Below are 18,411 nucleotides of genomic sequence, written 5' to 3'. Positions count from 1 at the left end.
GCAGCTCGACTTGGCTATAACATGGCTAAGAATTAGGGAGCAGTATCCTGGAGGATGCATACCTCCATTGGCAATAGCGTGATTCCAGTAGGGATCAGTTTGCACAGTTTGTTCAGCAAATGCGCTGATGTGTACGCGGAAATCTTTGTACTAGCGCCAGTTTCTTGCCATTCTGTGTATGCATGAAGTTGGTGCTGATCTTCATGCAGTTCTGTGCATGCACCAATGTCAGCTAACAACAGAGCAGCTTTTTGTGAAAGGACTGTGCAGACAGCAGTTTTCTTAGATTTTTCAAATGTACTGTGTTAAATTTAGTTTAGGTTAGATTAGATTCGATTCCCAACAGTGTGGAAACAGGCCCTTTGGCCCAACAAGTCCACACCAGCCCTCCAAAGAGTAACCCACCCAGAACCATTTCCCTCTGACTAATGCACCTATCAATATGGGCAATTTTAGAATGGCCAGTTCAACTGACCTGCACATCTTTGGACTGTGGGAGGAAACCGGAGCACTCTGAGGGGACCCACGCAGACACTGGGAGAATGTGCAAACTCCACACGGACAGTCGCCCAAGGCTGGAATCGAACCTGGGACCCTGGTGCTGTGAGGCAGCAGTGCTAATCATTGAGCCACCGTGCTGCCCCAGTTTCATCACTTTTGTTTCATTAATAAATCTAACTTCAACCTTTTTTCAGGCTGTGCTATACTTTGCGTTTGACAATGGGGTGATTTTTGAGCGATTGTGCGTGGTATTTTTAGCAGGTTTTCCCTAACCCCACTTTTCCCGTAGGCCCTATTATTTCTATGAAGTGATTTTTGAATCAGCAAGGTTTTGGGAGAATGCAACTAGGGCGTTATAGGAGAACAAGCTATATAAAAATTTGCAAGTCATGTTGTTACTCTTTCGAACTTCAGTTAGGCCATGCTTTGAATATTGTGCAGTTCTGGTCACCACACTGCCAGAAGGATTTGGAGACTTTGCAGAGGGGCCAGAAAAGGTTTACAAGGATGTTGCCTGGTTTTAGAGGGTGTTAGCTATGAGGAGCGATTGGACAAATTTTATCTTCACTTGAATGTTGAAGGATGGGGGGGGATCCTGAATAGAAGTTTACAAAATTGAGAGACATGGGCCCAATGGGCAGTTGCACTTGTTGTGTCTATGTTCGCTGAGATGGGAAATCGTTGTGCAGATGTTTCATCCCCTTTTGAGGTGACATCCTCCGTGCTGCACTGTCAGTTGGAATTTGCTTAGTTTCATTCCTGTTGCTTCCAGTTGCCAGTTCTGGCTGTCAGTCTTTTCCCCAGGATTGAAATGTCAATTACGAGGAATCTTGTGAGCTTAAGGTAAAAGGGGGAAAATTTAAAAGAGATGAGGTGCCTGGAAGACATTGCCAGAGGGGGAGGTAACATGACAACAACACTTGAGGCATCTTGACAGATAGCTGAATAAGCAGGAAACAATGGGATTTGGACTACATAGAGACAAAAGGTTTTCAGTTCAGTGTACTACTGTGCTGTTCTGTTTTTAAACTGAGGGATCTTGACATGATGCACGTGGAAAGGATGTTTCCTTTATTGGAGAATCTTGAACTAGGAGTTAATATTTAAGAATTGGGAGGCACCTATTTAAGAGGAGAACTTTTCTTCCTGACGGTTGAGAGATTTTGGAGAACACTTTCTCAAATTTTTGTAAGGCATAGATTCTGATACGCAAGGGAGCTAAAGTTTATTTAGAGTGATCATGGGTGTGGAGTGATCAGATAAGCCATAATCATCATCAGTGACAGAGCAGGCTCAAAGAGCCAAATGGCGATACACTCCAAATTTGAATGATCATATGTACCAGTTAATGGAATCTAAGCTATTATAGCTCAAAAATAAAACAAGTGAGATACACTGAACACAAGATCTGCATTTTCCCAGACCAGAAGGGAACCCTCTGGAAATAGCAGGCAATGACTAGTGAAGTTTTAAACTCAATGATTTAACAGGAACAGTTGTGGAATATGACCAGCAGCTTACTACATGCAATCAGTGTTTGAATGAAGTGTCTAGTGTGTGCTCCCCCACCATCTCTCACCACTTCTCTGTTCCATGGTTGAGAATGGCATCCTGCTTTTAAATGGGAAACAGGAAGTTCATACTAAGCTGCCTTAAGAAGGAGATTGACAAAGAATGATAGCATTCCTAATTTTCCTTTTTAACTGTCTCTGCCCCTACAGATTGCACATTTTGCCTTCCTTTATTGAAGTCCCTGGACATTGACTCTTGCTGTGTGAGGTTTCATGTATGACATTGTAAGCTAGACTGATGAGTCCAGAACTAAAAGAGATATTGAGTTAATGATCCACGTGTCTTTTCAGGCTGGCATAAAGATTTGTTTCAAGGATGGAGGAATTCCTCTTAAGTGTTATCTTCATCATCGAATCCCCATAGTGTGGAAGCAAGCCTTTCGGCTCATTTTGAGTCCACACCAATCTTCGAAAGAACATCTCACCCAGACCTATTACCCCCCAACCTACCCCTGTAACCTTGCATTCCCCATGGCTACTGCACCCAGCCTGCAAATCCTTGGACGTTATGGGACAATTTAACATGGCCAATCTACCTGCACAGCTTGGGACTATGGGAGGAAACCCATCCCGACAGAATGGGCAAACTCCACACAGACCATCACCCAAAGGTGGAATTGAACCTGAGTCCCTGGTACTGCAAGGCAGCAGTGCCAACCACTGAGTTAATATCATTCCTGAAAAAACAAAATGTAGTCACTAATCTAATGTTGTTTGAGATCCCATTGTCCAAGATTCTGCTGCATTCCTGAAAAATGATTTTTAAAATTTCAGTTGTAATTCATTGCTGCCAACAGACATACAGACACAGACACTGACACACTCGTCTTCTCCAAAAAGTGTTTAGTTACAATTTAATCCATTATCAAATATAGGTGTACATTTGGCAGGTCAGGTGGATCACACATTCAGCCTCCCCTGAATGTGGCCCACAATTATTAGTCGCTGCACTCTTGAGCTGGCTCATCATCACCTAATCCTGCCAATTTAACTCTGTATCTGAAGTCTTTTTCTCCCATTTCAGGCAGAGAGGATATTTTCAGAGGTGAGGCGCATTGAAAGTTTCCGGGTGGAGGGTATGGAGATCTACTCCACAACATTGTGGCACCTACAGAAGGATGTGACCCTCTCTCTCCTCTCCAAGGATCTGACTGAGATGGATAAAAATACACCAGAGGTGAGTTGTCATTTGATCTCTTTTAAAGGGATTCATTTGAATTTCTATTTAAGATAGAGCCCAGAACAGTAGGGATGTTGGGAAACTGGAGAATGCAGTGTCGCAAGACTACATGGAGTGCTACTTGCAGATCCTGTTACTTGTTGCAACCTTCCTGTCCACTCTTCAAGTTTTCAAGGTTTAAGCAGGAAAAGACAGGGTAGACAAAGATAAACTATTTTATTGGTTGGCGATTAAACAGCAATGGGATGTAGTCTGAGAATTAAGGCCAGACTGTTCAGGAAAGATGTTAGGAAGCACTTTCCCCCACACAGGATGGAAGATGCTTGCAATTCTCTTCCACAAATTGCAGTCATGCTGGATTATTCATTTGTTTTTAAGTCTGAGATTGATAAATTTTTAAGCAAAGGTATTAAGAGATTTGGTTAAAGGTAGGTGTACGGAGTTAAGTCACACATTGGCCATGATCTTAATAGTGAAATAAGCTTGAGGGACTGAATGGTCTACTCCTGTTCCTATATTCCTCTTTAAAGAGAGCAGATTCTTTCTGGATTACACTTTGTCCAATCTCCCCTCAATCTCCTTTCTTCCAAGGAGAACAGCCACAACTTTTTCATCTCATCTCATCATTTCTGGAATCATTTTTGTAAAGCTCCCCTGTAACTTCCTCCTATCCTCCTCCAAAGTGCAGTGACTAGAACTGTATGCAACACTCTAATTGTGACCTAAATCAGAGCTTTATTAGTAAAGTTTAAGGAATCATAAAACATTGATGCTGGTACTCTGTAAAAGCAATTCACCTTGTGCCACATACCTGCCATTTCCCTCTAATGCTGCACATATTCTGTTTTTCAGATGACAATTGAATTCCCTTTTTGAATGCCTGGATTGCATCTGTCTCCACGATGCTCTCAGGCAGTCTTTATCAGATCTTAATTACTTGCTATGTTGGGTGGGTGGGTGGGGGGGGGTGGGGGCGGAGGAGAGAAATGTTTTCCTTGTATTCCATTGCTTTCTTTGCTAATTACTGTAAATGTATGCCTTCTGATTCTTGTCCCTTTAAACAATGGAAGTTGGTGTTTCCCCCTCTATGCCATGGCAGTAATGGAGACCTGCCTCAAAATTGATGGAAGGATAAGATGAGCAATTACAGTTTAACCTCTGGGAATTCGTAACAACAATATAGATAAAATTATAACCTTCGCCTGGATTATATATGAATTACTTAAGGGAAGAAAGCATTAATTTGTAGTTGGATTATGTTTAACCAATTTGATTTTTTTTAAAAATGCTAGTAATTGGATTATTATGGTGTACATGATTGCAAGAAGGATGTGATAAAAGGCTTTTCAGCAATATTAAAGGAATAAAAAGGACAGTGAATAGCAAAACTTTGCAGGCTTCTGAGAAAAGACAGGTGTGTTAGAGTAGCTGAATTGCTCTTGCACAGATTTGTCTTGGACATGGTGAACCTAGTGGCTTGCTTTTGTGATATAATCATTCTGATTCTGTGGTATGGTAAGGAAAGTTAGCTGTGTGGACTGGATAGACTGTGACTTCTAGAGGGTACAATTTAATTTGGGCAGATGTTTTTGTCAGTTTGCATTTTGAAAGAGAAAACAGAAATAGGTTTGCGTCTTGTGCACGATACAAGTTTTGAATGGAGCAGGTAGCAGAGAATCGGAGTTTCTTTTTGTTAAAACGAAAACACTTACAAGAGCTGACTGTGGAAATTTGAAAAAAATACAAATCACAAAACGCTTTCTTGTCAGTGGGGCAGTTAATTGAGGGGATAATTTAAAAATATTACTTTTAAGATTTTTTTTGAGGATGAGTGGTAGAAAATCAGCTACCCTCAAAAAATGAAGAAAGTATGCGTGCTTTTCAAGGGAGTAGTTTGAAAAGATACAGTGGTCTGTTTTTTAGCCTGAGCTGCTGTCCACTTCTGATCTACCTCATAGATTTGAATATTCTGGCATTTTGGTTTCAAAGGTTGTCCAGAACTGTATCAAAATTTAAAGTCCTGAACTGCAATACTGGGGGAAAATCTTTTTTTTGTTGCTGAACGTTTTTAGACCAGTTTATCACCGATGAGTTTGAATGTCACAAAAGACATTTAATCTATCATGTGCTGCTCTAATTTGAGTTTCTGACCAGTTCCCTCAAATCTCAGAATTCCACTTCTGCCTGTTTAAAGTTTTTAATCACTATATGAAGTTCTCTTCTCAGCTCCTGTTCTTTCCATTCTTTATTCTTACCATCCTTGTAAATTTAATCCAGTCCATCCCTGGTATCTGAACCACTTGCACTTGTGAACATAAAAGGAAGGCAGTGTATAGTGGTATAGTCACTGAACTCATAATCCAGAGCCCTTGTTTAATGCTCTGACGACATGTGTTCCAATCCCCCACAGTATTTGGTAAACTGATCAACTATATAATAATTAGTCTGGACTTAGAAGATGGTCTAGTGGCAACCATGACATAATTTTTTACTGTTATTTAAAACAAAGTTCACCTGGTTTGCAGCTATACTTTTTAGGAAGGGAAGTTCACCATCCTCCCCTGATCTGGCTGAGCTGTAACTCCAAACCCAATAACAATGTAATTTAACTCTCACCTGCCCTTTGACTCCGTTTTAGGGCATTTGGAAATGGACAGTAAATGTTAATTCTGTCAGCAATGCACAAGTCCTGTGAAGGGATTTTAAAAAAAAGTTGCTTCAAATCTGATCTTGTTTCAGTTGCTCCTCCATTTTAATAATTCTGACTCACCTGCCTGTCCAGTGTTCCTTTTATCCTTGGTTCACTCTATTTCTTATTGTTCACTCACTAATGTACCCTCATATGAGACCAGTTCTGGTGAAACCAATTGCACAGGTCTATCTATAACTACCTCATTTTCGGACACAAGACCATGTGTTCACAGATGCTAGAAGTACGGTTTGTTCATTTTATGTTTGTTTTGTGAAGACAAGAATCCTCTATCGGGCAGCCGACTCTGTTCTTCAGGTTAAAAATAAAGTGCTGAAGAAACTCTGCTCTCAGCACCTGTAAAGAGAGAAATATTTCAATTCCAGTCACCTTCATCAGTACTGAGTATCTCTAGCACTTCCTTTTTGTTTAATTTCCAGCTTCTACAGTTTTTTGTATTCTTTGCATGTCCAACACATGTTCAGACTTGGCGTTGAGTACCTTGATGTACCAAGTGTTGTCAAATCGTCAGTGTTCATAGTTTATTGTGGATTTTACCAGGGCCTGATTTGTTTGATCCTTTAAAGTAATGCTTCTATTGCCCTGTAATTTTGGGTTAATTAATGTATGGATTGGACGTAGCCATTACAGTTGCAGAAGATTTTTTTCATTCCTCATACAGGCTTGGTGTGCAGCAGGAAACTGCTTCAGCTTGCAGCGAGAGCATGATATAGCAATCAAGTTCTTCCAGAGAGCCATTCAAGTGGACCCAAACTTTGCTTATGCGTACACTCTCCTTGGTCATGAGTTTGTATTAACGGAAGAGTTGGACAAAGCACTGGCCTGTTTCAGAAATGCAATTCATGTAAACTCTCAACACTACAATGCCTGGTAAGCGCAAGTTATTCATGTTTAACAGTGCCTTTTTAGGTTTGTAAACTAACTGCTGAGATTTTGCTGCAGCTAGTCATTTTTTTGGATGAGAAGAAGCAAGCACGTTCCTTTTGGTGGGGCGTCTGGGTCTTAAGTTGACAGGTGTAAATTCCCTGCACAATCAGATTGAAATAACTAATTGTGGCTATTAATTAATAAGTGAGTGCATTGCATTGATCAGCAAACATGTCACCTTGTGATGGTCTAAAATTCACTGCTTAAACTGGATGGAAACAAGCTTGTGATACCAGGGAAGCCATTCAGACCATTGTATTGTGTAATCATGAGTTACAAAACACTGACTAAATAATTCTTCGGTTCCTCCTTGAATTTGAAGCCTGCTTAAAAATCAATTCTGATGATCCAGATTTGAATCCTGTTGAGGCAGATGATGGAATCTGACTTTAATAAAATATCCAGTAATGTCCATGAGAAGCCACTGCCAATTGTCAGAAAAATTCAGTTGGTTCAATAATGTCCTTCAGAAAAGCTGCCATCCTTGCCTTGTTTGGCCAAGATGTGGCTTCAGGTCCACAGCAATGTGATAAACTCTTAACTGCCCTCTGAAATGGCCTGACAAGCTATTCCATTTTATCAATTGCTACGAAGTGTCAACAGAGAAATAAAACTGGGTGAACCACCTTACATTAACGTAGGCACCAGAAAAGACAATAGCAAAAACAGCTCTGTTGACTCTGCAACATCTGGAATATGACAAAATTGTGAGAGCATCAAGCAATAGGCTGACAATGTCAGTGTGGTATAAATCCATGACTATGACAATGACTCAGACACCACCACCATCGTCCCTGGAATATATCGTGTCCCACCAGCAGGACAGACCAAGCAGTGGTATACAGTCAGGAGGGAGTTTCTTTGGCGTCCTCAACCTTTTCATTACAACACAGGAACAGGTCTTTCTGCCCTCCCATCCTGCGCTAATCCAGATCCTCTATCTACATCTGCCACCTATTTTTGAAGGATCCGTATCCCTTTGCCCATTCATGTATCTGTCTAGATTCATCTTAAGTAATGCTGTCATTCTCACTCCTACCACCTCTGCTGGCAATGCGTTCCAGGCACCCACTATTTTCCACACTTATCTCCCCTAAAGTTTCCCCCCTCACTTTGAACTTGTGACCCCAAGTAATTGAGTCCCCCACTCTGGGAAAAAGTTTCTTTCTATCCACCCTGTCTACACCTCTCATGATTTTGTAGGCCTCAATCGAGAACCCCCTCAACCTCCATCTTACTAATGAAAATAATACTAATCTACTCAACTTCTCATGGCCAATGCCCTCCATCAGGCAACACCCTGGTGAACCTCCTCTGCACTCTCTCCAAAGCATCCACATCCTTCTGGTAATGCAGTGACTAGAACTGTACGCAGTATTCCAAATGTTGCTCTGGAGCCAAAACAGCTCCTGGAATATGGTTTAACATTGGCAAGAAAAACTCATGATTACCAAGTACCATTCTCCCTCAGCCTTGGAGGATATGCTGAGAATGGCAAAAATGCAAAAATGTATCCCATGTGGGATATTTTATTGTCCATCAAGTGGCTCATCAATTTGGTTAGGTCCTAAATGGCATAGCTGCAAGACTGGGTCTGTGGCAGGTGGTGAGGGAACCATCAAGAGGGAAAAACATTCTTGACCTCATCCTTACCAAGCTGCATGTCACAGATGTGTCTGTGCATGATCGTATCAGTAAGAGTGACCATTGCATAGTTCTTGCAGAGACAGAACACCCTCCATTGTCTTGCATGGCACTAACACCATCCTGAATCAGTCCGACTTTGGATAGATCTAGCAACTCCACCACAGGCATTCACAAGGCACTGAGGGCCATCAACAGCAGAAGAACAATACTCCAACGTAATCTGCAACCTCATGACCTGATATAGTAAGTACACATTGCTATTTAGCTACACACTGTCAACACTTTTAGAACATGGCATGCAGTTCTGGTTACTGCACGACCAGAAGGGATGTGGATGCTTTGGAGAGGATGCAGAGAAGCTTTAGCAGGATATTGCCTGGTCTGGAGGTAGATGAGAGTTTGGATAAACTCAAAGACTGAGGCTGTGGAACAACCTAATGGAGGTCTACAATATTACGAGAGGCATAGATAGGTTGGATAGTCAAAGGCTTTTGCCAGTTGGAAAGGTCAACGATAAGGGGGCACAGGTTCAAGGTGAGATGCACAACATTTAGGGGAGAAGTGCCAGGAAAGACTTTCGCACACAGTTTGGCAAGTGCCCTGGAACGCCCTACCAGTGGAGTGGTGGAAGCAAGTTTTAAGGCATGTCTCAATAGATACATGAATGGGAGATGAACAGAGGGATACAAAACCACACATGGGCAAATCGCAACTCTAAGTAAGGAGTGGAATTGGCTCAGGCTTGGTGGACCGAAGGGCCTGTTCCTGTGCTGTATTGTATTGTATTATTGTGTAATCCCCCAGTTTACCATTACCCTGAAGCCAGGGGATCAATCCTGGTTCAATGGAGAGGGCAAGAAGGCATGCCAGGAGTAGCAACAAGCATACCTATAAATGAGATGTCACCTTGCAACCCTGCTTCATCCAGCGATAAATGATGGTGGACAATTAGTCAGCTTATTGAAGTATGTGGTTCCATAGGTATCTCCATCCTCAATGATGGAAAGGCACAACTTGTCAGTGCAAAAGATAAGGCTAACCTGTTGCATCTTTGCCTCCTGCAGTGGTCCTCAGCAACACAGATATCAGTCTTCAGCTAATACAATTCGTTGCATGTGATAGCATCCACCTGACAATGTGGAAAATGTCCCACCTATGTCCTGTGCACAAAAAGCAGGACAGATCCAACACAGCGAAGTACCACCCATCAGTCTACTCTCGATCATCAGTAAAGTGATAGAAGGTGTCATCAACAGTGCAATCAGGCAGCGTATGGTCAGTGATGCCTAGTTTGGGTTCCATCAGGGCCACTGAGCTCCTGACCTTACTACAAACATTGGCAATAAAGCTGAATTCCAGAGGTGAGGTGAGAGTGACAGCTCTTAACAGCAAGGCTGCATTTGACTGGGTGTGGTATAGAGGAGCCCTGGCAGAATTAGAATTTAGAAAATAGGGAAGGAAAGCTCTGTCTTCATTGGTTAGAGTCAGGTCTGGAATAGAGGCAGATGGTTGTTGGAGGGCAATTATCTCAGCTCTAGGACAGCTCTGTAGGGGTTCCTCAGGGAAGTATTCTAGGCCCAACCATCTTCAGCTGCTTCATCGATGACCTTCCCTCCAACACAACGTCAGAAATAGGAATGTCTGTTGACTCTGTAATGTTCAGCATCATTTGTGATTCCTCAGCTACTGAAGTAGTCCATGTTCAAATGCAACAAGACCTGGACAATATCTAGACTTGGGCTGAAAAATGGCAAAGAGCATTTGCACTACACATGCCAAGCAATGCCCATCTTCAATCAGAGACAATCTAACCACAGACTCTTGACATGTGATTTTCTCCCCTACTATTAACATTCTGGGGGTTATCATTGACTAGAAACTCAACTGGAGTAGCCATATAAATACTGTAGCTGCACAAGCAGGTTAAAGATTAGCAAAACTGCAGTGAACAACTCAGCACCTGGCTCCCCAAAGCCTGTCCACCTGTCAAGAAGGCACAAGTCAAGAGTGTGATGGAACAATAAAGAAGCTTGACACCATCCAGGGCAGCAACTCACTTGATTGGCACCACACATCCATAAACATTCACTCCCTCCACCACCCAACAGCTGAGAAACAGCAGTACTGTCGACAAGATGCAGTGCAGAAATTCCTCAAAGATCTTTAGACAACACCTTTCGAACCCGTGACCACTTCCATCCAGAAGGGCAAGGGTAGCAGATACCGAGGAACCCCACCTGTAAATTCCCCTCCAAGCTACTCACCGTCCTGACTTGGAAGTATATTGTCATTCCTTCACTGCTGTGCCAAAATCCTGGAATTCGCTCCTTTCCTTCACCATCTTCTAAGGACAGTTAGGGACAGGCAATAAATATATACCAGCCAGCAACACCAATGTCCCGTGAGTGAATAAAAAATTCTAAGATCAATTCTAATTAAGACAAATCAATTGAATATGCTTTCAAAGTTCAGTTTTTAGCTGACATTGTTTATTTAGGCAGAGAATTCAGCTAATGGTAATAAAATTCAAAAGTCCAAGAACCATCTATTTCAGCTCTTCACTGTTTTATAAGTGCACAGATTCTGATGTTTTTACCAAGACAGCTAGAAACTAAGCCAACTGTTCTACTTTTGCTTTTGCTAAGGGTTTAGCACCTTTAGGATATTGCCGTTTAAATTGCTTCTGTGAATTCCCATATTCTTCCCTGCATTATAACCTTTGCACAATATTTACGTGGCTGGTTTTGGAAAATGCTGTTTAGATTGTTTAATTTGGCTGCGCTTGTTTTTTTTTTGCAAAAACCATGTTCCTTTTATGGGCCTTCCGTTTCATTGCTCTCTTGTGAGTTTGATATTAACCTGCTGAGCTGGTGTTGAATGACAGATTGTCCACTCCACAGCCCTGAAGGCTTCATGGAAATATTGAATTAGCTTGAAAATGGGCTTTCCGTTATGGGGTCATGACCACATTGGAAATTGGACTGTTGATTGAGCACTTTATTGTACGTAGGGCATGGCTTGGTGGCAGTTAAGAGTTCTAATGCCAGCACTACGTTAATGGCTGAAGGAAGAAATCATCTGAGGAGATGACATAGTGCACCAGTGAAGGATTGAGGCACAATGGACATGTGGACAGCTGGGCTGCTGAACTGTGAGGACAGGGCCTCACAAGGTGGAAATATTTCTTGGTGAAGTAGGTAACTCAGTCTCAGGGCTCAGCAATGTCACATGGTCAGGAAGATCACATCCAGAATACGACGCACCCCGAGTGACTATATAGTTCAAGGAATTTAGAGGCAGTAAGAGAATAGAACCAGTAAATCTTTTCCTTTTGCATTTTAAAATGAAATATCAGGTGAAAAGGTTAATTAAGTAGGTCACTCAGCTGACAGAGGGACGGTTATCAATCAGTCACCTGAAGCCTGATTTGGGCATTAATAAATATTCTAAGGTTTTCGTGAAGCTCTGCAGCTCAGGTTGTGGGTGAGGTAGTTGGTTAGCTTGCTGAGCTACTGGGTTATTGTGCAGATGTTTTGTTACCATGCTAGGTAACTTCAGTGTGACTTCCGTGAAGCACTGTTGTTCTCTCCCGCTTGGTTTTTATGTGGATCTGGTCTGTTGGGGTGAGTGTCACTTTTGGGTCTTTGCTGTAGCAGTCTATACACTGGGTCTATCACTGTGTTTGTTGATGGCCTTTTTGGTATAAGACCAGGCTTCCAAGAACTCCTTTTGTGTGTCTTTGGTTGGTTTGTCCTAGAATGGTTAATTTGTCATAGTGGAATTGATGGCTCTTTTGTTCTGTGTGTATGGAGATGAGGCAGAGTGAATCATATTGTTTGGTTGCCAGTTGGTGTTCGTCAAGTCAGGTAGCTAATTTCCTTACTCTTTGTCTGTTGTTGTGCTTGCGCAGTTATTGCAAGGGATTTTGTTGACCACGTTGGTGCAATATGTTGTAGGTATGGGGTCCTTTTGTCCTGGTAAGTAGTTGGCGTAGTGTTGGTTGGTGCGCTACCATGATACTTAGTGGTCGTAACAGCCTGGCAGGTGATTCTGATACAGTGTTCAAATCATGGGAGGTGGCCAGTGTGCTGGTAGGGTACAGTGTCGTCTTGGCATTGTCTGTTGGACAGGCATCAGCAGATGAAGCTGATTGGGTATCCATTGTTAACAAAGACTTTGTAAGTGTTCTTCATTTTCCTTAAGCAGTTCTGGTGTGTTGCAGTGTGTCATGCTTCTTCTGAACAGTGTCTTGACACAGCTCTGTTTGTGGATGTTAAGGTGGTTGCTATTGTAGTTGTGAATGTGGTCCGTGTGGGTGGGTTTTCTGTAAACTTTGATTGTAAATCTCCCATTGGTCATCAGTTCTACTGTTCCATCTAGGAATGAGAGTTGGTTGTTGTTCTCTTCCTCCCTGGTAAACTTGATGCTGGTGAGTATACTGTTACTGTAGTGGTGTATTTCCCCTAGTCTTCTACATTTGATGATGACAAATATGTCGTTTACGTAATGTATCCATTGTTTCTGTTAGATCAGGGCAAGAGCAAGAGAGTTATCAGAAGCCTGGCTTCCTACTGAAAAGGCCATCAACGAATGTACAGACCCAGTGTACAAACCACTACAGAGAAGATCCATTAGTGACACTTAACCCAACAGACCAGACCCACACAAAAACCAAGCAGGACAGAACAACAGCATTTCATAGAAGTCGGACTGATGAGGTTACCCAGCATGGTGATGAAATGTCTGAATAATAACGCAGCAACTTGGTAAGCTAACCAACTACCTCATCCGCAACCTGAGCAACAGATCTTTGCAAAAACCTTAACGACCTCCTGGGTGCAACATGCTCAAGCTGGGCTGACGATGGGAGGCCTTCACCAACCGACAACACTACTAGCTAACAATTCCACTTCCTCCACAAATGCGTCAGACACCAGGTTTAGTTTAAGTACAAACCATCCCTAAACAACCAACAAGCCAGACACATGGCAGTACAGAATGGACACCGGATGGTCAGGGTCATGATTTAATGATGCCCATAAACACCTTCAAAATTGCACACCAAAAATCTCCGTACCTGAACTCGACCAGCGAACAATGGACTGCGACTCTGGAGAAAGCCAGCAGTACCGTACAACACAAGACCAGAACCAGGAAGAGACTTACACTGCAAGAGAAACTGGCTTAACTGACACACTGCAACAACAAAGACAAATCAGACGCATAGATAAGAAATCTATCCAACGTAAGTAACACTTAATGACACTGAGAAAGCTGACCTAATATGCAAATTCAATTTCAACCTCGAGACGCTGACAGAACTGATTTCCCAGCTGCCCTTGAAGCAGCATTGAAGACCAGCAAACTTAAAGGCTAGAGACAGCAGGGGCAATCCAACAAACCATAGTCTTTGCACTAAATCGGAGAAACAAATGGAACATCCGCAGTGCACTAGAAAGGAAAGCGCTAAAAGGACTCTAAGACAAAACCATCATTCCACGACCAGCAGACAAAGGGTGCATGATTGTTATAATGAACGGATCAGGCATTGCTGGACAATACCGACACCTACCAACAGATGGAGACAGACCCCACACACGGCAATTAGCTGATAAGATTATATACACGCTGAATGCACTTAAACAGGACAGATAACCAGAAGGCTGCAACATGCCCAGCTTTTATGGACTCCCCAAAGTACATAAACTGGCTATCCCGCTCAGATCCATAGGTTCGCTACCAAGGACACTAATGCACAAACTGACCAAGGAATTACAACGAAGAGTGAAACATCTCATCAGCAGATCCAACCACTCCTTTCATGCAGCCAGGAATTCATTGACAGCCTCACTAGCAATAAAATTAACCAGGACTAAATCATTGTGTCTTTCGTTGTCACAGCCCTATTCACCTGCATTGACATACCACTAGCCAAGGAAACAATTGTCACACTATTACAGGATCCAGTAACAATTACTCCCAGCAACACCATCCGCACAGACAACATGTTCGAGCTACTCGACCTATGCTTCACCACCAATTTTCTCTTCAATGGCCAGATATACCAATAAGTCCATGGCACGTAAAGGGCTCTCTCACCTCAGGACGAAGAGCATAAGCAGTCAAGCAGAGACTTGAAAACACAGCCCTTCCCCAATCCATCCAAAACTGAATGTAATACGTAACTGATTCACTTGTCGTCATCAAACCTACACGACCACCTGAAACATGTCACCTCATTAACAGGATATTCACCGGCAGCAAGTTTATCAGGGAGGAAGCAAACAACTGCCAACTCCCATTCCTAGATTGCAGGGTAGAACTGATGACCAAAGTGAGATTTACAATTCAAGTACACAGAAAACCCACCCACCTAAACCACAACCTCAATAGCAACCATCCTAACATCCACAGAGTTGTCAGGACACTGTTCAAAAGAGCCGTGATACACTGCAAAACACCAGAAATGTGCAAGGGAGAAAATCTCATGCATAAAGTCCTTGCTAACAATGGATCCGCTTCATCTGCCAATGCCAAGAAGGCACTATACTTTCCAACACACTGGCCACCTCCCCCATGTGAAGAACGTATCAGAATTAACTGCCAGCTGCTATGACCACTAGGTATTATGATAGCACACCAACTAACACGACACCAAAGGACCCCATACCTACCACATGTTAGACTAATGTGGTTATACAAAATCTCTTGCAACAACTGCACCAAGCACAACATCAGATAAACAGGAAGAAAACTAGCCACCTAACTTCTCGAACACCAACTGGCAACTAAATGACATGATCCATTCTCTCTCAAGACCAAGCAGACCATCAATTCGACTTTGACAAAGTAACCATTCGAAGACAAGCCAACCAGAGACACATAAGGGAGTTCTTGGAAGCCTAGCTTTCTACCAAAAAGACCATCAACAAACAGTGATAGACCCAATGTATAGACTGCTACAGCAAAGTCTCTGAAGTGATGCTCCCCCCAACACACTGCACCTACGCAAAAACTGAGCTGGACAGAACAACAGTGCTTCACAAAAGTCACACTGATAATGTTACTCAGCATGGTAATGAAACGTCTGTACGATAACCTTATTAATAAATGTTAATTACTATTGAAGCTTAATGAGTATGATTTATCCCCACTGACCTCAGCTTGATTTCAGACAGCACAGTCAGGAAGGAGGGATCATATCCAGAGTGAAAGACAGCCCAAGTGAGTATATAGTTTGAGGAATTTGAAGGTGGCAGGGAAGAGGTGCTTTCTGTTCGCTTTCTCGGCTCATGGTTCGTAAGGATTTTTTAAGCAGGATAAATTGAAGCCCAGCGCAAATGAGTGATACTGTGGGTAAGTCATAAGTGCATTGGTTGGTGATGGCTGCTAATTTAACTATATGTTATCGTTATAGATTGAAGGCAATTCTGAGAACATTTACAGGCCATAAACTAAAAGATTAGTATGAAATTTTTAAAAATCAACTGACTGACTAAATAAAAGTAGAGATGCAGGGCCAGGCGATGTTGTAACTGCTTGGTGCAGGAGCTGGTGGATCCTGTGGTAGTTCATAGTGACCACATCTGTAGCAACTGGTGGTTATTTGAGGAACTCTGACTCTAATCTGAGCTTCAAGCACTGAGACACATGAAGTTTTCTCCTGCAGTGCCGGTCAGATGGATTGCCCTCAGAAAATGCAGAGCTGCAGGGATAGGGTAGTGGGGTGGACCAGGATAGGATGCTTTTTTTTTGAGGGTCTGTGTGGACTTGATGGGCTGAATAGCTTGCTTTCACACTTTCTGGCTTCTATAACTCTAATAGAGTGGGAGGAGAAAGATCCAGTTGTAATAGTCCATGGAGGTATCAACGATATAGGTAAAAAATGGAAGATTTTCTGCTGAGGGAATATGAGCGGTTCAAGGCTAAATTAAAAAGTAGAACCAAAAAGTTGTTAATCTCCGGATTACTGCCTGAGCCACAAGCTCATTGGCACAGAGTCAGCATCATTAAAGAGGTAAACACATGGCTTAAAGATTAGTGTCAGAGAAGATGGTTTGAATTTGTGGGACGTTGACATCAGTACAGCAGAAGGATGGAGCTGTTCCAATGGGATGGGCTCCTGAATTATGCTGGGAACAAGAATCCTGATAAATGCACAACTCTGGCTATAGATAGGACTTTAAACTGAATAGTGGGGATGTTGGGTTCAGTTGCATGGTAAAAGTGAAAGGGAGTGGTCTCAATAGAGGTTAAAATTTTTCAGAACTAGTAATAGAACATTATAGAAAGGATCAGGAATCTAACTTCAGGCATAGGCGATGAGGAGACAACAATGGAAAGGTGGTGGGTTGAGGTCAACGCAGGACTGAGGGTGTTGCACTTTAAATGTAGCAGCACGGTGGTTCAGTGCTTAGCGCTGCTGTCTCTCAATGCCAGGGACTTTGATTCGAGTGACTTTTTGTTTGTGTGAAGCTTGCACATTCTCCCCATCTCTGCGTGGGTTTCCTCCAGGTTTTTCTGGTGTCCTCCCACAATCCAAAGATGTGCAGGTTAGAAGAATTGGCAATGTCAACATTCCCCATCGTGTTCAGGGATGTGTTGGTTAGGTGCATTAGTTAGGGGTAAATGTAGAGTAACAGGGGAATGGGTCTGGGTGGGTTCATGCGGACCTGTTGAGCTGAATGGCTGTTTCCACAGTGCCAGGATTCTATGATTCTGTTGTATGATTCTACGAAATGCAATCTGTATACGAAACAAGGTAAATGAGAAAGTAGCGCAGATTGAATTTGGTGGATGCAATGTTGTTATCATAGTGGCTGCAAGGCTAGACATCCAAGGATACATGTCTTATCAAAAGGACAGGCACATGGGCAGAGGAGGCAGGATTTCCTTGTTTGTAAGAAATGATAGCAAGCAGTGAAAGAATGGAATCTGCGTGGGTAGAGTTGAGGAACCACCAAGGGAAAAAAACTATGATGGGACTTATGCACAGGCCTCTAGGCAATAGTCGGAATGAGAGGAAGAAAATAAATCACCTTCTGGGGAGGAAAGTCTGAGAGTCAACCCAGAATGCATTGAATTGGTTTCACCATCAAGAACAAATTTGTTAGCTGACTAAGTTCCCTGTTGGCAACAATGGTTTCCTCATGATTGTGTGTCTACAACTTGCTAAGAACCAGCAGGTAATGGTCATGTGCCCCAAGCCTTAATGTCATAGATTAGTCCAAAGAAGGCTTCTACTCCACCCTGGACACAATATCAAAATCCCTAAGGAAGATAAAGTTTTCTTCCTTGGAAACTTCAACACAGGGTTGGAAAGGTGCCAGCACAAAAGAAGTTGAGAATTGCATCTCCAATGGGATTCTCCTCACTAAATGTACAAAACACCAGCTGGTTGCCAAAAAGTTCAAGACATTGGTGGCATCATTTGATTCAGAGACTGAAGGGACATCCTCATTCCCAAAGTGATGACCAGAGCAGATGACTGAACAGAACACTGCTTCATCTGCTCCCCAAAGTCCATCAAATACCACCAGAAACCGTTGAAGGTGAAGAAACCATTTGGAATAAAGTTCAATGGTGAGCAGCTTCCAGGGCCAAGCAGACTAATGAACTTCCACCAATGTCCTTAACAAAATCTCTGAAGAGTTCACGTTAATGGAGTGGAGGAAATCTAGAAAGTGCAGAGGACAGTCATCTTTTCATTCTGTGAGGAAACTATCAGCTACAAGTAAGTATTTAAAACTGGTTCGACAAGAATGACAACATCTGCCAAGACCTCAACGACAGAAAGAGGAAAGCTCTGTGGGTAGCAAAAATGAGATTACCAGCAAGGCAAAGCAGAGAGCAAAGGTGGAGTTACAAAGAAGGAC

At 42.6% G+C, this 18,411-nt stretch overlaps 1 protein-coding gene across 4 annotated transcripts in view; it reads left to right on the top strand.

Moving 5' to 3' along the window:
* cdc27 (cell division cycle 27) overlaps positions 1–18,411 on the top strand; it is a 152,066-nt gene that overhangs the window by 120,880 nt on the left and 12,775 nt on the right. For all 4 annotated transcript variants that reach the window (XM_072561881.1, XM_072561884.1, XM_072561883.1 and 1 more), the window contains 2 exons: positions 3,097–3,249; positions 6,624–6,832. In XM_072561881.1, coding sequence (XP_072417982.1) covers positions 3,097–3,249; positions 6,624–6,832 — 362 coding nt within the window. The remainder of the gene's footprint in view (positions 1–3,096; positions 3,250–6,623; positions 6,833–18,411) is intronic.

This window comes from Chiloscyllium punctatum, chromosome 42, assembly GCF_047496795.1.
Source record: "Chiloscyllium punctatum isolate Juve2018m chromosome 42, sChiPun1.3, whole genome shotgun sequence".
In the NCBI taxonomy this organism is placed as follows: Eukaryota; Metazoa; Chordata; class Chondrichthyes; order Orectolobiformes; family Hemiscylliidae; genus Chiloscyllium; species Chiloscyllium punctatum.
This window is presented reverse-complemented; position numbering and strand designations above follow the sequence as displayed.